The following is a 25,903-nucleotide window of genomic DNA, read 5'->3' as shown; positions in this document are numbered from 1 at the left end:
TAGGAATTGGGCTTTTAGTCTTCTGTTACTTTAAGAATTTCTGTGCTATGGTGTCTAGCAGATATTCACCACAGTATATTAAGCTTTCAACAGCTGATTGTATTTTTGAGGCTTACCGACCATTTGAGAACATGTTCCAAGCCCAGCTTTATAGGAGCATTAGGACTGGTGAGCTTTGTGACCTTTTAACAATTCCAAAGCATCCATTTTCTCCAGGGGAACTGATCTCTGTCATCTGGAGATCAATTGTAACAGTAGGAGATCTCCAGGTCCCACCTGGAGATTGGTAACCCTAGGGGAAAGTCAGCTGCACAGCAGGGGGTTGAAGAGAATGGTTTGATGGCTGCTGGGCCAAGATTGGCAACAATAGTTCCCCAGGAGCCCCATCATAAATGCACCAAACAATTCCTAAAGATTTTCCAAAACACTACTCTGTTTTGGGCTCCTGGGGAACTTTGAAGTAGCACCAAAGCTTTAAGATCTCTCCAGCTGTCACCTGGAGACTGGCAACAGCTTGTCTGGAGTGTGGGCAGCATGGCATTGTATCTGTCTGAGGTCCCCCTCTTCCTCCTCCTCCTCAGACCCCACCCTCAGCAGGCTTCAACCCTATGTCCTTTCCAGGCAACCATCAGCCAACCTTTATCTGCCTGTCTGTCTTAAGTTTTACATCCCCCCCCCCCCCGCCTCTGCCTAGGGAAAGGGCAGTCTTTCCCTGCAGTGGGAACCAAAGCAGCTGACATCATTCTCCTCTCCCCCGTATGATCCGCACAACTACCCTATGAGGTATGTTAAGGTTGAAAGTGTGTGAATGGTCCATAATCCCCCAGGCAGCTTTTAAAACATGAACCTGGGACCTGCACACCATCTGTGGCAGTAATGGGGTGACTGCTGGCACCTTTTCCTATCTTTTTTTGCCTTGTGGTATTCTGCTTGTGGTGTGATCTGTCTTCTTTGTGATGTGGCATGATTGTGTTATTGGGTTTGTTTCTTTTGAAGGGGAAGTGATGTGTTGTGAGTGAGGACATATTTTACCTCAGAATACAGTAGGTTCCATATGCAACTGGCAATTCCAACTGCCTTGCGGGGGGGGAGTTTGAGGTGTGGAATGGAGGGAAGTCCAATCAGCTTCCATATGCAAAAGACTTTGAAACGCTGGGCGGGACTGCACAAAGCAGCCAGTCAACCCAGCCAGTGTCTTCTGAGTGGCAGTTCTTCCGGCCAAACACTAAAGGCGGGCATTTTAGAACGTTGGTCCCCACTACTGCTTTATTATAAGGGAGAGATGTATGGACTGGCATATTTTATGATGTAATCTTGCTTTACTGATATATGTGGTCCCTTTTTATTGTGATTAGTTTTGCTTTTGTTACAAATAATTTTCCTTTATACAGTGCTTATTTGTTTACTGTACTCAGTATACTGTGTTATCATTACTGTTTTGGCAATCTGTACTATGAACATGATATGTGATTTGATGGTGAGTTTGGACTGACCCAATGCAAAAATGCCACCCTGAGCCTGCGTGCGGGGAGGGTGGGATATAAATGGAATGAAATAAATAAATAAAATCCTCAGGATCCATCTGTACTTTGGAACCACATCTGTACTTTGGAACCACATTTTTGCACCATTGCAGTGCCATGAAGCAGTGGATGCATGAGTTTTGTGGTGCTGCCTACAGACCAAGATATGATCTACAATATGATGGTGGCTTTATTTTGTTTCAGTGTAAAAATAACATGAATTTGTGAGGAACTATGGCTCAGATCCTTGCTTTTGTATAATTTCTGCACCACGAAGTATCAGATCTGTGTTTTTTACAGTTTAGACCACGGTTCTGGCTTTGACAAGTAATTTGATACCGGATTTGGGGGAGTCCGTTAAAAACACTAGAAGGTATATGAGGATTCTTGTAGATATGGATTTTACTTTTTTCCTTCATCCATAAAGCTGATTAAACAACAGAAAGGTGGGAGGATATCAGGCCTGTAGCCATGGGGGGATTTGGAGGCAATGCTAACCCAGCAATAAGTGCCACCCCCTCAGACAAAAAATGCAAACAATTTTTTTAAAATCCATTTCTTAAAATTATAAGACGTCTGTGGAGTTTCCAAAATGATCTCAGGCAGAGTCAGGGAAGCTTCAGCCTCACTTTCTTTTTTCCAGGCCGAAAAATAAATAGATTTTTAAAAGTGCTAAAATAAAATAAAATTGCATAATGCAAAAGAGAGAGAGTTGGAGATCCCCCCCCCCACCCCACTTACACAGAAAAGCAGCCTGGAATTGAGTCTCTCCAATCAAAAGAACCAGAAGACCAGAGGAGGACAAGAGGAGCAGCAGTCATGGCAGGGCACCCCCCAATCTCCCCACGCCCAACCAACCTAAATTTTCTGGCTACATCCCTGGAGGATATGTTAAAAAGAGAGGCCAGTTTAAAACAATATACAATCACAAGAGTAATCAATCCACTCAAAGTGAGTGAGGAGGACCTCTCCCAGGCCCGTAGGTACAGTGGGGCATTTTGGGGCCTGCCCCCCGACTTCCTACCAAGGCCCCCCGACTTTCATCCAGCAAAACTGACACACGTCTGTGCTCCTACCACATGGTTTTGTTGTGTTGCAAGCTGCTCTTTGGATTGCTGCCACCTTTGGGTGCCCAGGTTCCCATGGCGGACCACATGATGATGATGATGAGCCATGGTGTGAATGGGCTACAGGGCTACCAGATGGGAGTGAATGGGGGTGAATACCTGCCTGCTCCAACTGGCGAGCATGATTTTTTAAAATTTAAATTTAATTTAATTTTTTATTTTGTGATGTCAGTGCCCCCGACTTATTTAAAGCCCACCCCAAAATTACAAAATCCTGGCTAGGGGCCTGACCTCTCACAATTGTTTATAGATAAAGTCTGACCTAGGAAACTGCAGGAGCAAACATGAACAGCAGGTCCAATTAGAGTGTTTTTAGCTGAACTAATCAGAGCCAGACTGGAGCGTGCTGGTTTGAATTTCCAGTGGGTCCATGAAGCTCTTTGCCTGACTTTTGGCCAATCACTCAGCCTAATCTGCCTCACAGGATCATTGTGAGAAGAAAATGTAGTGGGGAGCTCTTGGACAATGAAAACTATAACGGATAACAGGGCTCCCGGATCTATTTGCTGGCGGTTAAGAACATAAGAACATAAATGTTGGATCAGGACAAAGGCCCATCCAGTCCAACACTCTGTGTCACACAGTGGCCAGAAATACCAGGTGCCATCAGGAGGTCCACCAGTGGCCATAACTGCCATAAATCGGCTGCAACTTGATGGCAGAAAAAGAGAGAAAGAAATACTCTTCACACACACCCCACCTCAATATATTGTTATTTACATATTCCTTTAATTTTGAGAAACAGAAAACTGAACATGTTGTGTCCGCTGACCGCCTCCAGGGGCCAGCGAATACCCGAGAGCTTGACTCTAGAAGAACAATGGGGTCTAGGCTCCTGGTCTCTCCACTGGGGAACCAATGGGACCAGCGGGAGATTTAAACCCACCAAGGGGACCTAGGGGTGTGTCCCCAGGTGTGTATATAGTTGGCCAGCTGGCCTTGTCTTTGTCTTGTTATGTACCAGTAAACCATGCTGATCACTACATCAGTCTCAGTGGTTTCTTCATGTGTTTAACCAGGGGTCGTTTGTAGAAAAAGAGCTAGGGGAACTCATTAGCATATGCCACACCCCATGACATCACTGGAAGTGTGTCATAAGGCCACACCCCCTGACATCACCAGAAGTGTGTCATAAGGCCAGCCCCAGGCAGGCAGGGGTGGAGAGAGGCGGGGAGGAAGCAACTTACCCTCCCTCTTCACCTGCCTCCTCTTGGCTGAATGAGGGCTGGAAGCGGGAGGCCGGAAGCAGGGGGCGGGGCTTCGCCATGTGCCCCGCCCCCGTACCTCACCCAGGGGAACTGCGATCCCCCACGATCCCCCCAAATGACCTCTGTTTACATATTCCTTTAATTTTGAGAAACAGAAAACTGAACAGTTAAAAATTCATTTTTAGTGATTAAATGCCATCGATACGCCTTTATACTACTACTTTCGCAGTTCATTATGGTCTCGTCCAAAGTAAATATCGCCATTTTGCTCCCCTCTGTCACATGGATTTCCACCTGGAGTTCACCTGAGTGTCACACAAACTGGGCTCACCTGAACTAGCCAGAAGAGATTGTTCGCCTCAGCACCCGGCGCCGGCTCGGGGGCAAAGGAGCGGCCTTGGAGAAGCTGTTGCGGGGGTCCCGAGGGGCTGTACCAGTCCAGTAGCAGCGCGACCAGAGCGGCCGCGAGCAGCCCAGCCGCCACCTTCAGCATTCTCGCCCCACTGGGAAGCATCTACCCGTCTCCGGGATCCAACTGTCACCGCCTCGGCCAACCACCGCTAACTTCGACATTCGCTTCCGCTTGTAAACTAGAAGGCAGTCCGCTACACGGCCATAAAAATTCATCGAGCTTTCTCTTTCCCATCTCTATGTCTTCCTGGAGGACTAACTGCCTTTTGGAGCACTCAGTCCAGCAGGCGGCGATCGTAGAGCTCTGCTACGCCTTTAAAGTAATAGCAAAAGAAGAAATATCCGAGCACAATCCCGACTGTCGTTCTGATAACCCTGCAGCATTAGTTTCCGTTAATCAGGAGTCCAGAGGCACTTTGAAGACTAAGAAAGTTCATTCCAGCATAACCTTTTCTGGGTCAGAGTCCACTTCATCACATTGGAACCTCGTTTAATCCTCAACAGGAGGGCATAATAATAGATAGCAAGGATGGTTTCTATGGCCACGATCCAGAGACCTGCTTTAGTTGTGCACAGCATTACTTTGGGCTTCACTCTTCGGGATAAGGAAGAAAAACTATAATATCTACTTTAAGAAATGTAAATAAGTAAAGATTTGAACAATTTTCATGTTTTTATGGGTTAGAAGTTGAACGGATTTAGCGGTACTTTGTGGCTCTTCCACCTTCCTTCTTGTCGTTGGAAGAGCCAATGTAGGTTTTCTAATGACTTCTCCAGGATGGAGGACTCCGACTTCAGCACTGGGGATGAAAACAGCAGGGAGCATCATAAAGAAGGAAGAAGTGAAAGTCGGTAACAGAATCAAGGCTGTTTCCAACCTGCAAGCAATGCTTCCTATAAGCGATGGAGTCTTGTGAGCAAAGATTCTATTCTTTGTGAGCTGCTGGCATTAAAGCTGCTAGCGAGCGATTTGTCTACTGCATAAATAAGTTTGGTCTGGAGTCATCCTTCCTTCCTGAGCAAAGACAAAATTGTGTGAGCTGGCGGCTAAAGAACTGTGAGCTAGCTCACACTAACTCAGTTTAGAGGGAACACTGCTTGCAAGAGAGGGCAGATGAACCCAGTATTCTGGCCCGCTGTCTTCTCTGCTCATTATCTATCAATTAAGATCTGGGATCAACAATCTGTGTAGAACACAAGAAAGCTACAGTGTTTTATAGATTATTTGTATCTGTCCACACACCAAAGGAACATTTGAGCTACGCTTATGTTCCCAGCCGTCAAAGTACCAATAGCGGAGCCAGCTTCAGCATATGTTATCTGAGCATGCGCAACTCATACGCGCCTGCTCAGTTTTAAGCAGGGACCAGCGTCGCCGAGGCTGTGGCACAAAGCGCTGGGTCAAGTTTTCCGAATCCAGCTCTCCCCTCCTGCCCCCGCAGCTGGTTTCCGGTCGGGTTGTGGCGGGGCCCAGCTCCAAGATTGCCAGTTTCCCTAAGATGGCGGACGGAGGCGACGGAACGAGAGAGATGAGTGGTGCTGGCGGCGCTGCCCCCATGAAGCCCCCGGAGTTTGCTAGGGTGAGATTCCGCGCCCGCCGTGTGGTCTTGCTTCTCCTGGGCTGAGAGAACCATTCGGGTTTGAATCATATGCTGGATGAGAGCCTCACATACCGTATCTCTCATATATAGGGACATCCTAAAAGTCTTTTGTAATTCAGAGGGAGTATTCAAGCAGTATTAGTGTCTTACAGCTCATACAATAGAACTGATTGCCTGGAAAGGGGATATTTTCCTAAAGTGTTTGGTGTGTCTGGCTTCTGATATTTATAAATTGTGCATTGGACTGCAAAAGGTTAATTTTTGCAGCTCCGTCAAAGGGGAGTGCACACCTGCATGGTGAACAACACAACATGCAGTGCTGTCAAACCACCCACTTTAAAGTGACTGGCAAAATTTGGGACTGATTGTGTGGGAGTTAGAAGAAGAGGATTTGGAACCATTCTGTGAAAAGCATTTTTTTCTAGTAAAGTAAATCATATTTTGAGCACACAAACTAACTAAATCTGAAACAGCTTGGAAAAGAGCTTTCTGCTTGAAGGAAGCAACCTTATTGCACAGGTGGAACAAGAAGTTCAGGGTGTTTACTGATACTGCCAATTAAGGGAAGCATTTTTGTGACAATCAAATGTAGGGCAGTGTACTGAAGATCATTATTGCAAAGATGAGAAAGAAACTAACTGATTGTTAGATCACCATCCTAGATGCCCCTGGCTAATGAGTGAGCTCTGGTGAACATTCTTCAGTGTGGAAATCTGTACTGAAATGTGTTATGAGGCCCAATAATGTTACTCCAGTTCCTCCACCATGTTCTTGAGAAACTAATTACTTTTGCAGAATTTGATATTTAATGCTTTCTCAAAATGGTAAACACTTTTAAAATGTGATTAAACAAAGACTGCACATTGGGGCACATGATTGGTCGTTATGGATCATATTCTCTCCACTGTCATTTTGAATTGAGATTATGGTTATGATAGTCTGAAAACACAAATACAGATTTAACTCCTGACAGAAGGAGGAGGAGGAGGAGGAGGAGATTGGATTTATACCCTGCCCTTCACTTGGAGTCTCAGAGCGGCTTACAAACTCCTTTCCCTTCCCCTCCCCACAACAGACACCCTGTGAGGTGGGTGGGGCTGAGAGAACTCTGACACAAACTGTTCTTTTTCAAGGACAGCTGTGCCAGAGCTTGTGACTGACCCAAGGTCACATCAGCAGGTGCAAGTGGAGGAGTGGGGAATCAAACCCGGTTCTCCCAGATTAGAGTCCGCACACTTAACCACTACACCAAACTGGCTCTCAAAGGGCAAAATAAAATGCAAAAATACACTATTTTAGTGATATAATTCTTTCCTGTTTACACAGAAGTCCTATTAGTTCAGTTTTACTTATTCTTAAGTAATTGTATAGAATTGCAGCCTTAAACTGCATGCAAATGGCCTTCAGTTTCTGGCTAAATTTAACAAACTAACAGTGCAATCCTAAAGAGAGTTACTCCAGTCTAAACCCATTGAAATGAATGGGCTTAGATTGGAGTAACTCTATTGCACTGTAAGTCCTGCATAGTTTGTTTCTTGAGCTGACTGACCAGACTGCATCAACAGATACATTTAGAAAATATGTTAGAGGTTGTCAAAGATCTTTTCAGGATGGGTAATAAGGTATTTTGAAAAAAAACATATAGGTGGTAAAGAGTCTGCAGGTTGCTGCTTGGACGATATCTTTGTTATCTGGCATATGTGAGGCACAGACTTGTATCAATCACTGTTTCTCTTTTTAAAAGATGGAGAAGAAATGGAGAAGAATAGAAAATGTGTTTGGATGTATTTTAAAGGGAAAGATGATAATTTATTCATATGCATGCTTCATAGCAGCATATTATGCATGTTTGTACTGTAGTACTGACAGTTAAGTACCTGACATCATATAAGCAGCATCCCTTAGGTGTCAAGGCAGGAAAGGAAACAGTGGGAAGGCAGCCCATTTGAGGAAAGGCTCTATGAACTGCAGTAGAAGATGCTCAAGAATCTCTGATAACTTCTGCTAGGTATTTTTATATAGATCTGAAGATGACAACAGAGGTAATACAGCATTGCTTAGAAGTTTGTTTACATTTTATTAAATATTTCCAGCAAAAAATATAGCTACTGGTTCATTAAGCTTTTAACATTCAAGGTCTTACAAATGATAATTCACTTTAGTTAATTTCATTGCTGCATTAGAATTTTGTCCTGTTTCCTATTTGGAACAATGCAAGATTTCTGATAATTTTGTGTGAGGATGGTAGGATTTTCATCAGATGGCTTTATGGGGTAAAACTATTGTGTCTGTAGGTTAAAGTATAACATTTTAAAATGGCTTCTTTAAAAAGTTATCTTCAGTCTATGTCTTAATTTTAGTAACATATGTAATTTATGGTGATATCTTAAATTGGCAGGTTATAATCTCTGACATCTTAAACGATTTTTTGTGTAATTTAAACAAAACCCAGAGGTAATTCCAGTCATCACTACATGGTAGTGTTTTTTCTAGGAAGAAAAATTCAGACTGGCTGGAGGAATGTGCAGTTGATTATACTAGTTTTGGTAAAAGCTTGGTGCTTAGAACTGACCAAAGAAAAATGCTCTTGGGGCTTACAGAAAGTCTTATAGGGCAGAAAACATATACAAGCTCTCCTTTAGTAGTTGTAGGTCAAGTTTCTATAATCAGTGTGTTGTTTCTAACAGTGGTCAGTCAAATACCTCTGGGAGTTCAACAAGTAGAGAACAACAATGTTTCTTCCAGCATCTGGTATTCAGAGTTATCCTGCCTTGGAACATAGAAGTTGAGTTTAATTATCACATCTGATAGATCTAACCTCCCTAAATTTGCCTAACCTTTCTCAAAAGCAAGCTAAACTAGTGGTTGCAAGTACATCTCATGGTAAAGAATTTCATAAGCTTATTTAGAAAATTTGCTCAAGGTAGTTTATAAAGTAAAACAATAACAAAAATATGACACCATAAAAATTGTAACTATTATCAAACTATTAAAAACATTGAGTAGTATTTATTAATTCATATAATTATGTATTTCATGTCTTTTTAAAGTGTGATGATGATCAACCTCTTCAGTAGCTCCTTGTATTAAGATAAGAAAAATCTATCTCGGCTGTGGTCACACTGAGCATTAGCCACGCTACAGAGACGGAAGATAGGTGGATTTTCTGGGCGCAATCACAGTGCCACATCTGGGAAGCGTAGAGCTCCCGTGGCGAACCCGAGGCTTCTCGCCGAAGATGCGGGGTAAAAAACTAGTACCTCCGAGGTATTAGTTTCCGGAAACCGCGGGGCAAGGGCGGGCACCTGATCGCGTTTCCGGTGGTAGGTCGTGGCATCCTGCGCCCGCCCATGTCCCGTCACTAAAAGTTTTTTTCCCCAAGTCTCCACGGGATGCGCACAAGCACCCAACAGCGCATGCGCACACTTAGTTTAAAAACAAACACAGCCCCCTCCGCTTTTCTGTACCCCCCCCCCACTCCTGGCTCGACCTGCTCGAGAGGAACTCTCTGCATCAGGTGGCAGAGGGGAAGGTGCAGGGGGGGCGTGGCAGAAGGGCGGCCCGGCTGAAGCTCCTTCTGGAGGGAACCGGAGGGAGGACACATTGCATTCCTCTGCAGCCCTGGAAGGGGTTAAACCCAGATCCTTTTTCTAGGGAGGCCGCTTCTTTGCCGCACAGTGGGATTGTCCTGTGATCGGCACCTCCCCCCTAATCACGGGACCTCGATGGAACCTCGACGGGACGTCTGATTGCGCATCCCCGTGTTATTTTGCTCCAGGGCAAACAGCCACACTCCCCCCCGCATTTTCCTGCCCGTGTGACCGGGGCCTGTTATTTGCTGTCTCATTCATAACTTGATAAACCTGTGTCATTTCTGTCCAGGCACGTAGCTACAGTGGGGCATCTCAGGACCAGGGCCCCAACTTAACGCCCAAGCCTCCTGACTTCCCATCTGGCTGGTTTATTTTATTTTTTGCGTGCGCCAAGGCTGTACTGAGCCGTCTCCCTGCTCTGCATGCCGGCAGTGTATCTCTGGCTGGCTGCGGGCAAGGCACGCTACAGGGCACATCTGTAAAAAGAAAATCACCTTTGCAATCACTTTGGGTGTTGTATTATCCCCCCCCCCCCGTTTCTGCTTTCTAATCACCTCTCTCCAATCACCCCTGGCTTTTAAATTTCCCTCCAGCCTTTAAATTATAATAATAATAAAATAAGAACACACTGCCTACTGGCGCCCTTGCCTCTCTCTCTCTTTCTCTCTCATTGCTTTTTAAAATATTTTGCATGCACTGCAGCTTCACCGTGCTGAGCCGTCACCCTGCCCTGTCTGCCAGTGTTGTCGCCTCTTGCCTCTCTCTCATGTTGCTTTTTTAAACTTTTACTCTCTCATCGCTCCTGACACAGCCTGGGGGTGTGTGCGGGGGTTCTCCCCAACTTATTTAAATGCTCCCCAAAGTAAAAAAATTCTGGCTATGGCCCTGCTTCTGTCCCTCAGTCATCCCTCCCCCTCCAACCACTTCAGCATTTTCTTATAGGAAAGGCTCAACACAGTCATCCCTTTGATTCCAGTGTTCACCATTATATTGATCATAACTTGTATTTGAAAGTGTATTTTGAGGTGATACTTTTGGAGTATTTGTAGAACAAAAATATCAAATTACTTCAGATCATTTGTACTTCAGTACCAAAGGATGTTTCTTCCACATAAGTGAGAATTCTGTTGACGTTGCTTGGTGCATGAATACTTGAAATCAACAAATGTATGATTTAAACTTCATTAGAATCAAAAGATGGAAGAGTACAGTTTGCCAAGCAGAAAGCTAGGTTTTACGAAGGTAATTTTAAGAACATAAGAGCCGTGCTGGATCAGTCCATCTGGTCCAGCATCCAGCATCTCACACAGAGGCCAACCACTTCCCCTGGAGGTTCAACAACAGGGCATAGAGGCCAAGGTCTTCCCCTGATGTTTCCTCCTGGCACTGATATTCATACATTTATTGCCTCTGAATGTGGAGGTTCCCTTTTGTAGCCTCTGTACAATGGCTAGTAGCCACTGATAGACCTATCCATCATGAATCTGTCTAATGCTCTTTTAAAGTTGTGTATCCCTGTGGCCATCACTATACCCTCTGGCAGAGAATTCCACATTTTAGTTACTCATTGTGTAAAGAAGTATTTTCTTTTTGTCCATCCTGAATCTGCTGCTCATCAGCTTCTTTGAGTTCTAGTATTTTTTATTTTTAGTGATAAAGTAAAGATTTTAGTGAGAAAGTAGCATAATATGGTTGAGATTAGTTCACTATTGAGTTATCCAAGAAGTATTGTCACTAATATTTATATTTCATTGTTAATTAAATAATTTCTTAATCATTGTATCTAATAGTAAACTGTCTGTCTGTAGATAATGAAAGTTGAACAACAAGGCCACCCACAGATTTGGGTGATGGAAAACATTTTTTTGGTCTGTAACAAAAACAGATTAAAAAACGCAATGACAAAGGCACAATCTATTCCAGATGGGCAGAATGGTGAGAGCAGTCAACTAAATAGAAAAGGGGTAGAGCTAAATCTTCTGAATCCCCTGTACAGATTTGGGAGGATTTGCTGGAATTTCCAAATTGTCACCACCACAGCTCCTCATGAGCCTCTAGCTTGCATCATCTAGTTTTTAACAAAAAGGGAACATAGGGTAGAGGTGAAATAATGCTATTATTTGTTCATTCTTGATTACGGTCATTTGACCAATCATATACACAATTTTACAATAATGCTGTTATTGGCGAATGTGCTGGGGAGAATTTGGTGTGGGGGGACGTCATATGCCTTTTTTAACTCAAGAAGTGCACCATGATTCATGCTAGTCATTTAATGAAGCACTTAAAACTTTCCCCTCTTAAAAGGAAGGCTTGTAGAAAATCCAGGTTTTTGTTTTGCTGCCCATGCAGTCCACAACTATAGATGACTCCTGTAACCACAGTGATTGATGAACAGACAGAAGAACAAATTTAGAGTCCAGAAGCACCTTTAAGACCAACTACCAAATTTGTAAGTTATCACTACCAATGTCCCCTCTAAGCTGAGTTAGTGTGAGTTAGCTCCGTTTTTTAGCCTCCAGCTCACACGTTTTTGTCTTAGCTCAGGAAGGATGGCTCCAGAGTAAACTAATTTATGCAGCAGCCAAAGCGCTCACTCATGACTTTAATGCCAGCAGCTCACAAAGTAGAATTTTTGCTCACAAGACTCCACAGCTTAGGAATTCTGGTTTATGGCGACACACAGGCAGACGCATCTCCCGGTCGCTTCGGGGATGCAAATTGCACACCAGCGTGTAGGAGGGGGTGCGACGGGTCGCGACCCCCTCAGAGCCTTGGTAAAAGGCTCCTAGCCAGGGGGCTTTTGAGGGACAACCTCTTTGATGGCGAAAAGTCGGAGAATTGAGGTGCTCCTCCGCCCCAAAGGTTCTGTCGCTGAGTGACCAAATGGTTCGAGTGCTGCTGACCAAGACAAGCGTTGGAGATCAGGCGAAATAAGTGATGACGAGCGAGGCCGGTTGGCCAACAACGAACTGTGAGTCGGGTTGAAGCGAGCACGAAGATTTAAAAAAAAGCTGCCCCCGCTAAAGAGCGCCGGGAAAGTGAGCGGGGGAGGGGATCCTCCCAAATGCGCATAAGAAACACGGAAAAAAGAGGGGGGGAGCAGAAAAACAAGCATCTAAATCTGTTTTAAGAGACTTATCAGAGCACAGATAAGCGTTTGGATGAGTACCAGAGACTTTAACAACTTTCTGAAAAAGTAAACAAATCCAAAAAGATGGCGGGGAAGAAACCAGAGAAAGAAAAGTTGTTGAAAGCGAAACTAGGGAGTAGTCCTCGGCCGGAAGAGACTTCCGACCTTTCCAAACTGTTGGCTGATTCCTTGCGCCCTCTGCTGGATGAGATTACAAGTATCAAGCAGCAACTGTCAACAATTGGGCAGAGCTTGGCATCACAGCAAATGTAATTGACTCAATCGTTAAAAGCAACAGAGCAAATAGGAGAGAAGGTGAAGGAAATGGACGCCAGCACTAAAAAAGTTAAGAAAAAGGTGAAGAAGCTGGAAATGAAGCAAGCCACGGAAGATACACAACTTTTACAGCTGCAAATGGAGAAAGCAAATTTGGTCCTGCGATTCCAGGGGGTCCCGGAAATTAATGGAGAGAATTTGAAGCAACGGCTGAGTGAAGCACTAGCCCCAATGACAGATTTGACAGCGGAATACCTCTACAGTGAGACGGATGTGGTCTATAGGTCATATTCATCATACATCAAGAAAAATAATCTGCCTGGGGAAATGGTAGTCAGATTCTCAAAGAGACATGTAAGAGACTTGATTCTGAAAGCAACTACGGGAACACCCTTGAAAATCGGGGACAACAACATCAGGATTCTAAAAGACAATCCGTTTGAGATAAGACAGAAAAGAAAGAACTACAAAGAATTAATCCTTTTCTTACAAACAAACGGCATCAGTTACAGATGGTTAATTCCAGAGTGCGTCATTTTCAAGCTTCACGATAAAAAGAAAAGATTGACTCTGTTTTTAAAGCATGTGACTTTTTGCGAACACAGCTTGAGGAACCAGAGGAGGACAAAAAGGAAGAAGAAGAAGAAGAAGAAGAAAGCAAATCTGATGGCAAGTTAGGCTTGGGTTCTTCGGACGAGGACTCACCCTCTGAAAAGGGGGCAGCAGCCCCCAAAAGTCCATATAAATTGAGGATTAGAAAAGATAAGAATAAATAAAGGCTGAAGGACTCTGACTAGTGGCTGAAAACAATTTGAAATAACTTTGGGATGCTCTGGGGTTTTCTTTAAACAGTTAAAGGCATGGATAAATGTTAATTAAATTAGCATAATCGACTAGGTTCATTGTATTATTAGCTTTTTAAAATAACATTATGGTAAGCTGATATATTGATCTCCTACTTTGGGTTTTTTGTTAGTAGTGGGTTCTTTTTTCTGTTTCCCTAGATGTAGTCCCCTTTCCTATATTTTCTGTTATAGTTTGTAGTCTGCAAAAAAATCAATAAAAAATTTCCCCTTAGGGGGATTAAAAAAAAAAGACTTCGCAGCTTAGAGGGAGCATTGATCACTACCATCACTAGCAAACTTTGTAGTGATGGAAAGTACTGTCAAGTCACAGCTGATTTATGGCGACCCTGTAGGGTTTTCAAGGCAAGAGACATTCAGAGGTGGTTTGCCATTGCCTGCCTCTGTACTATGACCCTGGCATTGCTTGGAGGTTTCCATCCAAATACTAGCCAGGGCTGACCCTGCTTGGCTTCCAGGATCTGACGAGATCGGGCTAGCCTGGGCCATCCAGGTCAGGGCACAGTAATTTAACGTAGTGACTGGCAAATTAGGTGGAATGTTGTCATTAGCATGTAGCTTCCTTTGTATTAGCAAATGTTTTGCATTGTTCCCATCTGCACTGCCATTAATGGTTTGTCTGTGATCATCTTTCTCTGATGCTCTATAGTTGGAGAATACGTTGTATTATTTTATATACATTTTACCATAATGTTTACGAGATTAAACATAGACTCTTGAGCTTACTGCATCTTTGCTATGATGAGTCTATAAAAGTATTTATGAACCAATGACAAACTATTCCATGGTGAATTTTTAGAACTTTTGTAGGGCATATGAATATATGTCAATACCATATGCATCTTATGATATGCATAGCTGGGACAGTGTTCAGCTTAACTTGTGTTGACGTCACTGTAATAGTAACCTGTGTTTTGCAAGTGGGGTGTTGTTCCACTTTCTGTAATGCATGTCAGCTGCAGATCTTATAACCACAGTTGTGTTATATTATGTTGATGAGATTGACAACAGTGCTTTTAATGTGCTCTATGAATAGGTTGTATCGATCTTTGTCCGCCATCTCTTTGTTATGCAATAATATGGTATCACATTGCTACATTTTCATATATCAGGAATGCTGGCTATTGTTGATGTGGTAGTGCAGTCTGAAATCACTACACAAGAGCTTTAAAATAGGCCATTTTCATGAGCTGTTGGTTATTTGGATTGGATTGTTTATAAATGTTTGTTTCAATCTTGTGAATTGTTTTCAAGTGCAGTTGTCATGCTAAAAACCACAACTGTGATTTGGTGAGGTTTTTTTTAGCATGTTACTCTCCCCCACCTTAGAATATGGTTATGTTGGCAGTACTATGTATGGGGAGGGCGGGATATAAATCCAAATAAATAAATAAATAAATAAAATGCTGTTTATTGTCAGGGGAAACAATTTGGCAAGGAGAAATAAGTATTTAGAAATCAGCTGCTAAATATGTAAACAGCAGCATTAATATTAGTATATTCTTTTGCAAGTTACTGAAGAACCCCTGTTTTTCTAAGGTCCCGTTCACACGAGGGGATTTGGGCCGGGAGCGGGACAGTTCGGGGGCGGATCAAATGGCCGCGATCACACCACAACATCTGGGAAGCGTAGTACTTCCGTCCCCGAACTGGCCCATCCACGTGATAAACCGCATCAAGTTGGAACCACCTACCGAGGTGGTTCATCTCAAAGGTGCGCCGCAAACTGGGAGTCTGATCGCCGGCGCATCCTTGCGCCGGCGTGTCCCCGGCTCCTAGCCGAACTGCGCATGCTCCGACATGCGCAGTTCGGCTGGCTCGCCGTCAGATCTGTGTTTTCTTCCCGGCGTCTGATCGTGCCGGGGAGAAAAGGCGGCGCGGCCAGGGGATCCGTGGGATCCCGCTGCGCCGTTTCAACTTTGGCGCGGCTTTAAAAAGCCACGCTTTTTGACGGCTTTTCCCCTGCCGTGTGGCAGGGGCCTAACTTGGGTTTTTTTACTTAGTTTAAACTTAGGTGAATGGCAGGGCAGTTCCCCCCCCCCCTGATTTTCGTTAAATAGGTATTATTTTACATAGTCTACTTACCAGCTGAGCTCACAGTAACTTGTCCAGGTGTTCGCTTGTGTCTTCTGCCAGCTGGGAGCACGGAACATGTTCTTCTCCGGCGACGTGTAATTTAATTATGCAGATGTCTGTGCCTGTACTGTTTTGGTACACTGTGAGTTATATAATCACATGATACTTTTTTCCAGAAGCATGGGAGGGTCATAAATGGGGAGATAGGTTCCAAAACCCTTTCCCCCTATTCACAGTGATATCAGAAGCTAAAAGAGAACAGAAAGGTATACATCTTTTAATATAATTTTGAAGAAGTTTATGTCACCTTAAACATGAACAACCACATTGTGGCTTTGGTTTTATATGGACTAGAGCTTCCTTCATAAAATATGTGAAGGTTTATCTTCAGTTGTGAATTGAGTATGTGTATGAGTATAGAGAGGGGAAAAACTTGTAGGCAATGGCTCCATAAACTCATGATGTTTGTCATCAGTGTCATCAGTGTGGGACTCGTTTCACAAGCTCAGTAATACCCCTTAATACCCCTTCACTATTCAGTCTCTATGTAAAGTCCTTTGGAGAAATCATTTGTAGCTTTAGAATTCGGTGCCAGCAATATACTGGTGATACCCTGCCATGTATCACTTTATCCAAATCTTCCAGTGATGCAGTAGAAATCTTGGGTTACTGCCTAAGTGCTGTGGTTAGAAGGCTTAGTGTGAAACTGAATCCTAACAATATGGAAGTAATGCTGGTTGGAAAGGCTGAGGCCTTGAAGGACACTGTACTCACCACTTTTGATGGCATTCAGCTGACCCTGGGGTTATAATGGACCCAGCATTTATGTAGGTTAACAGATTAACACAGCTGCAAAAAATGCTGTCTTCCAACTTTGTCAAGCCTGGCCCCCTAACTTGACTTGTCTGATCTAGGGCCATACCACACTAACTGGATATTGTAATGCATTCTGTGTGGGTCTGCCCTTGAAGTCAGCTCAGAGACTGAAGTTGGTACAGAATGCTGCAGCTCAGTTATTACCAGGAGCTAGGTGGAACATGCATATCTATATACTAATAAGGAAGTTGGCCAAATCTGAGGATACTTAAATCCAGAGACTGGAATAGTGAACAGGCAAGACAGAACTTTCTGCAAGCCTGAAAAATGTCCCACGTTTACTGAAAAATGTGAACTCTAAAAATATATATATTGGGGTTTAACCTCCCCCCCAATGATAAAAGGACTGCTGGTAGCTTTAACGAATGGGTTCCATTACTGGCTGTTGCTAGGTAACAACAGCATTCTAGGTTTGGAGTTTCTGTGAGTAAAAGGCAGGGGGAGGAGGCAGAGCACTTTCCAGGGCTGTTTTGGCCTTTGAGGGAAGACTCATAGGGACCAGGCCTGGCTAGGGCTACCAGCTTCAGGTTAGGAAATTCCTGGAGATTTTATGGTGGACTCTAGGGACTCTGGAGTTCAGTTGTAATTCCCAGAGATCTCCAGGTCCCACCTAGAGGTTGGCAACCCTGGGCCTGGCAGCAGCTTCTGGGTGACTTGATACCACCAGAATTGCATGACATTGAAGGTGCATCCTTTCCCTTCTCGCTTTTAAAAGACATTTTAAAAGATCATTTATCTCTCTACAACAGACAAACTGCTGTTAGAACAGACAGAAGTGGTTGGAGGATAATCTGAAATAAGACTGTGACCCTGCATGATGTTGTAAAACAGGGTCACTTTGATCTGGCCTGCAGGAACGAGACCTGGCTGGGGACTGATGAAGTTGTTCCTCCTACTGAGCTGGCTCTGCTGGGTTACTGGGTCCTACACGGTCCTTCATCAATCACGAATAGGGGGACGGGGTAGGGTGGGGTTGTGATCCTTATTTGAGATAGTTTTCCTTTCTGGAGGATCCCTGTGCTGCAGATCGCCAGGACTGAATGTGCTGGCCTAGTGTGGGGTACTAGGGAAAGGCTGGCTATCTTACTGGTATACTGTCTGCCCAGCTCACCAGTAGATACCAGTAGAGCAAGAGTTCAGTAGCATCTTAAAGACTTAACAAAATATGCAACAGGGTATGCTTTTTTGTGAGTCACTGCTCACTTCTCCAGATACCATGAGAACTCATAAAGGTAAAGGTTCCCTTGCTCGAAAGCCAGTCGAATCCGACTCTAGGGTTGCGGTGCTCATCTCCGTTTCAAAGCCGAAGAGCCAGCGCTGTCTGAAGATGTTTCCGTGGTCATGTGGCCGGCATGACTAAACACCAAGGCGCACGGAACGCTGTTACCTTCCCACCGAAGTGGTACCTATTTATCTACTTGCAATTTCTTGCTTTCGAACTGCTAGGTTGGCAGGAGCTGGAACTAGAGACGGGAGCTCACTCGGTCTTGCTCATACCCTGCCACATATTTTGTTAGTCTTTAAGGTGCTACTGGACTCTTGCTCTTTTCTACTGCTACAGTCAGACTAACACAGCTACCCATCTTGATCTATCTCCATAGTAGATACCCTGTTGAGGTTAGCAGATGCTCTCTCCGACTGGACATTGTGTTTTCCATGACTTTTGGTCCTGGGGGATTTCAGTGTCTATGGAGATGCATCACTGGTTGTTGCCACTTCAGACTCTATCAGGTTGTATCAGGCCCCACACACGAAGCAGGCTACACCCTGGATTTGATTTTCTGTGCAGGTATAGATCAGAATAGTCTGGTTAAATGTGAACCTGTGCCATGGTCTGATCATTTCCTACTCAGGGCCAATTTGAGGTTCTCAACCCACCTCCTCAAGGAGGGAGAGCAAATTTTGCCTTGCCCACAGAGACTTATAGATCCTGTAGGCTTCTGGAATGCTGTGCAGGATTTCTCAGGTTTGTCAGTGGTTCTCTCAGTGAGCTGAGGCTTGGAATATGGGTCTCAGCTTGGCTTTCAACCAGATTGCTCTCTGACATCTTCTGTGTCCTCAATCTTCCCTGGCTCCTTGGTTTACTGAGGAGTTCCGGGAATTAAAGAGGGCATTAAGATGGTTAGAGCAAGGCAGAGGTGTCAAACTTATTCGTTATGAGGGCTGAATCTGACATAAATGTCACTTTTTTGGGCCGGGCCATGAGTGCCATAAAATGTAACATGAGGTACCAGAGATATAAACTTTTTAAAGGTGATTTCAGATGCCGAATGGCAATAGCAGGTGAATATCAGACCCCAAAGTATCAACTGTCAAAAAAATTGTAAATGCATTAAGTAATGTCTATTAGAAGTGCATACAGTTCACAAATGTACAGTTTCGATAAGTCATAAGGAAAATTCTGTTTTTTTAATGGAATGAATAATGTCTGCTTAAGATGTATACAATTCACAAACATAAAAAAATCAATAAATCATAAGAAAAATCCTATTCTACGTTGTTTCTGGATTACTTTCAATGTTTCAAATGGAATTCTTCCTCGGGAAATACCCTGTACAGAGCAGTGACTTTCAAGCTCTTAAGATTATGTCTGTTTTCAACAAGAGCAGTTAACAGTCAGCCGAGTGCAGATTGCAAAACCTTCCTAAGGCGAATATCACACAAATATCTTTCTGGATCCAAAAAACGCCTCAGGCGTGGAGGAATTTATTTATTTGTTTGTTTGTTCAATGTATGCCCCGCCCTCCCTGCCAAAGCAGGCTCAGTGTGGCTGAGTATCAGCTTACTTCCCACAATTAGAAAATATACCTTTACACATTTATCTGCTATTTTGACATATTTATTGCTTTACAACTGTTGACCTTATAACCTTAGCTTGTTATTTAGTTTTGCCTTTGCACATCTTCATCATGTTACATGTTAATTTGCTGGTCAGCCCCTGTCTATAAGTTTCAACCTTACCTAGCATTCTGATGTATTTGAAAAAGTGTGCATCCACACAAAAGCTCATACCTTGAATAAAGCTTTGTTGGTCTTAAAGGTGCCACTGGACTCTGCATATGCATGGTGGTTTGCTTTCTAGATCTCACAGTGCAACTATATTATGGACGTGTAATCATTATCATATGCTGGAAATCTATTACTGTACATATCTTTACCCTTTCAGAGATCGCCCAGAGCACATTACATAGTCTGTTATAAATGACCCCGTGACTGTTCTTCTGCTACAACAGATCAATGCAGCTCTCTTTTTGGCATTTTTATCAAAACCTTATATTCAGAGGCACACTTTGTTTGAGATTCCCATATAGAATTTTTATAGTGTATTAAATACCAGTGCAGAGAGTTTTTGGCTTAGGTTGTTCTGTGCTGTTTTAATATCTGTCTGTTCTTATTTCATACAGTGGTGGGATGAAAAGATGGATTTTCACATTGCCTTTCTTCAACATTTGGCAAAAGTTGTTCCAGACATTTATTTTGAAGAAATGGATCCTTTGGTGGAGAAGGAGGAGGAACTAGCTCAGATGAATATACTCTATCCTCTAGAGTGGTATCTGTTTGGGGAAGATCCAGATGTATCTCTGGAGAAACTAAGGCAACATAGCACCCCACAACTCTGTGGGAAGGTATTCAAAATGGGAGAGACGACATATTCCTGCAGGTGAATAGTAACAGTTATGCTTAACATTCTTATTGTTAAATGACAGAGCAATCTGTTTTTGAAATAGTTTAATGTTTTATTTACTTCATGTGTTTGCATTTTTTTTCTTCTGCCTCCTCCTGAGAGCAGGGCAAAGGAAGATTTCTGTGTTCCTTTGCTGAGTATTAAGCTGCTTATTCCTTTATGTGCCTTTTTACTTCTAAATCTGCCTACTCTTTTCAAGTCTACAACAAAGCAACTATTTCTTTTCTACTACTTTCACTTGCATTTCTCTGAGCACTCTAACTCAGTCACAGTGATGGCCTCAACAGCTCTCTCATCTGCTCCATCAGATGATACAGCATCATCCATGGAAGAAAAAGAGGCAGTCATCCCCTGGCAGTGAGGCAAAAGGACTGCACAAGCTCATGCCTCTTCTCGCCCTTTAGTGACAGCTACATAAAAGGGACCAATGAGTCCCACAGGTTCTGCAATTTACTCAGCAGACTCTCACCATGACTCAGCCAGGGAGGAAGGGGAATTGTCTGATGACAAAGAGCTGTTCCTCCCCACTGCATCAAATGCCCCCCCCTGACAAACTCCTCTTGCTCCTTTATAAAGTTCTAAGGAGCTCTTAGCTCATAGGCAGAGTAGGCAGAGGATGTGGAGGTAGAAGAATCAGATTAAGGGTTATCTGAAGATTCTGTCAGACTCCCAGAAGCTTCTATTTCCCATGTTATTCATCACAGAGATCAAGGAAGAAACCTCCCCTCCCACTTTCTTAGATTTCATGGCATTCCAAAAGGCTTTGTTCCTCTCCTTCTAAGGTGTTAATATATTACTAAAGATTCCAGCAGTGGACACCCCTGTAGTTAGGCTGGCCTCAGGAATATACCTCCCCAAGGAGGGAGAAGGATACCTTAGGGACACTGCCTACTGCAAGAGTGATCCAACGCTGCACCAATCCTATGAAAATATGGCTCTGGTGATTAAAGCTTCTGTGGCCATGTCCTGCACGGTCAGGATATTGGTAATTTGGCTGCACAAACTACCTAGAGTCTCCAGATCTTAACACTCACCTGTCAGATTGGAAAGAACATAATCGTTTGGTTGGATGCTAGCCTGGACTCCATGAAGGTGGTGATGTTGATGGCATGGGTGGAAACCAGCCTGATTTTGAGGGCAAAATACATTTTGGGGCCCTTCAATATGCAGGAGGACTGGCTGAGCCACAGTAGGATGGACCATGGGGAATGGGAGCTCAGCAATTCACTATTTTAGCTTCTGATTCCACAGAGTCTAATAGCACTGTGGCCACTGGGACTTCTCTGTGCTTAACCGCCTGTTCCTTTCATTCCAGAAGTCATAAGCAAACTGAAGGGGAAAAGCAGTCCTGATTTATGTAGCCGACACTTGGCTTCAAGGACCTTGATTCTTGAGTCCCCAGGCTGCATTGATGCAGCCTCCACAGATATGTTAACCCAAGGCCTGATAGCCTATTCAGATCCCAGATGGCTTAATCTTAATTGCATTGAGATTGTGTAGAAAACTCTGATAGACAAAGGATTCTCTGAACAAGTAGCTTCTACTATACTAGCATCCAGGAAGAAATCTGCCTCTAGCATATATGACTGCTCTTGGAAAGCATTTGTTAGGTGGTTCAGACACAAGGGCCGTGACCCTGTGTAGTCAAATTTATCACAGGTAATGTGCCCCCTCCATGATAGACTGTCCCAGAGTCCTAAAACCTAATATGCTGCACAGATTAGTAGCCATCGTAGTATCTGCCTGATGTCCAATGGAAGAATATTCAGTGTCTTCACCATTCTAGGATCATTTCTGAAGGGGGCTGCCCTGTTTCATCCTTTCATCATGGAGATTACATGTAGTTTTACAAAGCCTGATTCAAGCTGTGGTAGAGCCTCTGAGGGAGGTTTCAACAAAATTCCTTATTATCAAAAATTCCTTATTATCAAAGTGCTCTTGCTAGTGGCAGTAACTTTGGCCAGAGGAATGATGGTGAGGGGTCTGGAGATCAAGTCCTGTGAGGAAAGGTTGAAGGAGCTGGGTATGTTTAGCCTGGAGAGGAGACAACTGAGAGGTGATATGATAACCATCTTCAAGTACTTGTTTTCTATTGCCCCAGAAGGTTGGACCTGAACCAGCAGGTTGAAATTAAATCAGAAGAGTTTTCAGATAAACATTAGGAAGAACATCCTGACAGTTAGAGTGGTCCCTCAGTGGAACAGGCTTCCTCGGGAGGTGGTGGGCTCTCCTTCTTTGGAGGTTTTCAAACAGAGGCTAGATGGCCATGTGACAGCAATGCTGATTGTGTGAATTTAAGCAGATCATGAGAGGGAGGGCAGGAAGGGTTGCCTCAGTGCTTAGTTCTTGTGACCCTTTCTTACATGCCCAGGGAAATGTTGCTTGCCACTTTGGGGTCAGAAAGCATTTTTTTGCCTGGCCAGTTTGGCCAGGGATCCTGGAGGTTTTTGGTCATCTTCTGAGTGTGGAACACCAGTCACTGGGGGTGTGGAGAGGGAGGTATTTGTGTATTTTCTGCATTGTGCAGAGGGTTGGACTAGATGACCCTGGAGATCCTTTCCAACTCTGTGATTCTATGAATGTCAGAACTGGAAGCGCTGTCCATAGGCAAAGATTTTGTACTTTTCACAAGGACAAAATGGTTCTGCATTCTAATCCCACCTTTATGTCAAAAGGCAATTTGGTCTTCCATCATTCACCTCCAGCAGTTCCGTAGAGCGGTGAAAACAGCTGTTTCACCAAGCGTTTAAATAAGAACTGACTGCACCGGCTGGGTCACACTAGCACTTTACCATAGGATGCTGCCATATTTATTTAGTTTTACTCAGGGGTCGTTTCGTAGAAAAAGAGCTAGGGGAACTCATTAGCATAACTCATTAGCATATGCCATACACCCTGACATCACCGGAAGTGTGTCATAAGGCCACACACCCCGCCCCCAATGGTCCCGACCGCCGCTGGCCGGCTCTGCAGCTCCACTGCCGAGCCCCATGAGGGGCCCAGCGGTGGACCTGCAAGGCCGGCGGGAGTGCAAGGAAGCCCTGCGAAGGCCCTCCCTGGCCCCAGGCAGGCAGGGGTGGGGAGAGGCAGGGAGGAAGCAACTTACCCTCCATCTTCTCCTGCCTCCTCCTGGCTGAATGAGGGCTGGAAGCAGGGCGGCCGGAAGCAGGGGGTGGGGCTTCATCATGTGCCCCGCCCCCCGTACCTCACCTGGGGGAACTGCAATCCCCCCCGAAATGACCTCTGGTTTTACTGTATTTACTGTATTTTATATCTGTAAGTGCTGGTTTTTATATTGTATGTTGTTTTAAATTGTTGTAAGGCGCCCTGAGCTGCTTCGGCGGGAGGGCTGGGTAAAAGTCCAAGTAAATAAGTAAATAAATAAATATCCACATACCATTATTCTGCCCTAAACCACCTCACCCGAAGGAAAACAACTGATACTCCTTAAACGGACACTGCATAGCTACCGTATTTTCCGGCGTATAAGACGACTGGGCGTATAAGACGACCCCCAACTTTTCCAGTTAAAATATAGAGTTTTCCAGTTAAAATATAGAGCTGTGCTGATGCTTCTGGCGTACCGGCGTATAAGACGACCCCCCACTTCTGAGAAGATTTCCCTGGGTTAAAAAGTAGTCTTATACGCAGGAAAATACGGTACATCAGATGCACTGCACCTTTTAGGAAATCTGGTAGCCTGTTTGTGGTTTACCCTCTAGTAGTGTGTATGGGGGGGGGGGAGATCTGTGACAGTCCTAAGCAAGTGGATTACTGAGTGTATAGTTCTGGCATACTCTTTTCAAGACCTGTGGGCATCACAGGTCACTCAAGTCAGAAGTACAGCCATTTCTGCAGCTTTCAGTGCCAGTGCTCCAGCAGTTATAAAGCTGCCATGTGGACTTCCACAATCATCAGACATAAAATAGAGAAGTGTAGGCCCGTGATACAGAGGGTATTCCCCCCCCCACTTTCTTTCTTTTTTTAACCTTTTAAAGATTTTGATTTTATAAAGACAAACATCACAACGACCAAACACACAAGTACACACAAATACATAAATGTGGGGGGGTTCAATTACATCATCAGTTTACATGCTTGAATACTTCATACCATATTTGTTTTCCATGTTCTTCCTTATGTTCTTAGAAAAATCTTTTGCAAACTTTTAAATATCAGTTTTTATAATCTATGAAAGGTTATATGTCTGTATACTTTTTCTATTATTTTCTTCAGTTCATTTCAAAATCTAAAGCCATGTAATTTCATACATACACAAGCATTTACATGGGTATCTAAATAATAGGGGATTCCATTACCTCATCAGATTACCTATTTAAATACCTCAACATTTGTTTTTCAAATTTCACTTTATATTCTTAAAATAATCTTTCACATATGTTTCAAAAAAAATTTATACTCTTTTAATATATTTTCTAATGTTTCAACTCACTTATATAGTTTTTTTTAATTAACTCTCCTAAAAAGGAGAGAATTTTATTGCTTTTAAATTTCAGAAAAACAGGAAGGGTATATAGCGGGATTAAGAAAAGTGGTGAGTGATATTTAAGTTAGTATATTAGTATTTTGTTAGTATTTCACAAAGTCTGTGGCTTCTTCTGAGAATAAACAATTCTCTTCCATCTTTACCTGTAAAAAATAAAGACATTAGATATGTTAATAATGTCCTTTTGGGGTTAGTATTGTCTCTTAACGCGCTTTCCGAACAAAAACTCAGGCGTTGGGGTGCTTCCCTTTTTTATCTCTCAAGTTATAAGTTGGACCTTTTGCTGCTTTCCCATCTTCCGATTCTTTGACCTCTCCCTCCGTGCTGCTGTCTTTCTCGCTGCTAACCGCCAACCACTTCGCGAGTTCAGATTCTTCCTCTTTGTTGGCGTGCCTCTTCAAAAAGTCTTGAGCCTTGAAAATGGAGTCTATCTTTTCTCTCTTGTCTTTAAATTTAAAGACAAGTCCTGGAATCAACCATCTGTAGTTAATTTGATGATTTTGCAAGAATGTGGTCAACCCTTTGTATTCCTTTCTTTTCATGCGAATTTCAAATGGAACGTCTTTCAAAATCCTTATGGTCTGTCCTCCGATTTTCAAAGGCGTTGATGATGTTGCTTTCAAAATTTGATCTCTGATGCCTTGTTTAGCAAATTTCACAACCACCTCAGCTGGCAGATTATTTTTCTTTGTAAAGTTGGAATAGGCTCTGTAGGCCAAGTCCATCTCTTCTTTTAAATTTTCCGCTTCACTGCCAGTCAGTGGTGCCAAAGCATTCGCCAGTATGCTTCTGAGATCTTCTTTTTCAACCTCCTGCATACCTTGAAATCGAAGAGTCAGATTTGATTTCTCCATTTGTAACATCAATAGCTTATTATCATGCATTGCTTGATGTTTTTCCATTTTATTGACCTTCTTCTTAATTTTTTGTGTTTCTTCCGTTGATACCAGGCATTTCTTTGCAATCTCCTCCATCTTCTTGGTTGTATCTGTCAGTTGTTTCTGCTGGTTGCTGAGGACACTTT

General features: G+C 43.5%; 2 protein-coding genes across 2 annotated transcripts in view; one reads left to right on the top strand and one right to left on the bottom strand.

Moving 5' to 3' along the window:
• The window catches only part of TMEM62 (transmembrane protein 62), a 53,076-nt gene extending 48,599 nt beyond the window's left edge, over nucleotides 1-4,477 (bottom strand). Inside the window, exon 1 of the mRNA XM_015420055.1 lies at nucleotides 4,190-4,477. Coding sequence (XP_015275541.1) covers nucleotides 4,190-4,372 — 183 coding nt within the window. The 5' untranslated portion in view covers nucleotides 4,373-4,477. The remainder of the gene's footprint in view (nucleotides 1-4,189) is intronic.
• Nucleotides 4,478-5,749: 1,272 nt separating this feature from the next.
• Nucleotides 5,750-25,903, top strand: part of UBR1 (ubiquitin protein ligase E3 component n-recognin 1) — a 105,186-nt gene continuing 85,032 nt past the window's right edge. Inside the window, exons 1-2 of the mRNA XM_015420081.1 lie at nucleotides 5,750-5,849; nucleotides 20,092-20,348. Coding sequence (XP_015275567.1) covers nucleotides 5,769-5,849; nucleotides 20,092-20,348 — 338 coding nt within the window. The 5' untranslated portion in view covers nucleotides 5,750-5,768. The remainder of the gene's footprint in view (nucleotides 5,850-20,091; nucleotides 20,349-25,903) is intronic.

The sequence above is a fragment of the Gekko japonicus genome, unplaced genomic scaffold, assembly GCF_001447785.1.
Source record: "Gekko japonicus isolate JY-2015 unplaced genomic scaffold, Gekko_japonicus_V1.1 scaffold27, whole genome shotgun sequence".
Classification (NCBI taxonomy): Eukaryota; Metazoa; Chordata; class Lepidosauria; order Squamata; family Gekkonidae; genus Gekko; species Gekko japonicus.
Note: the sequence above shows the minus strand (reverse complement) of the source record. Positions and strands in the feature narration are given on the sequence as shown.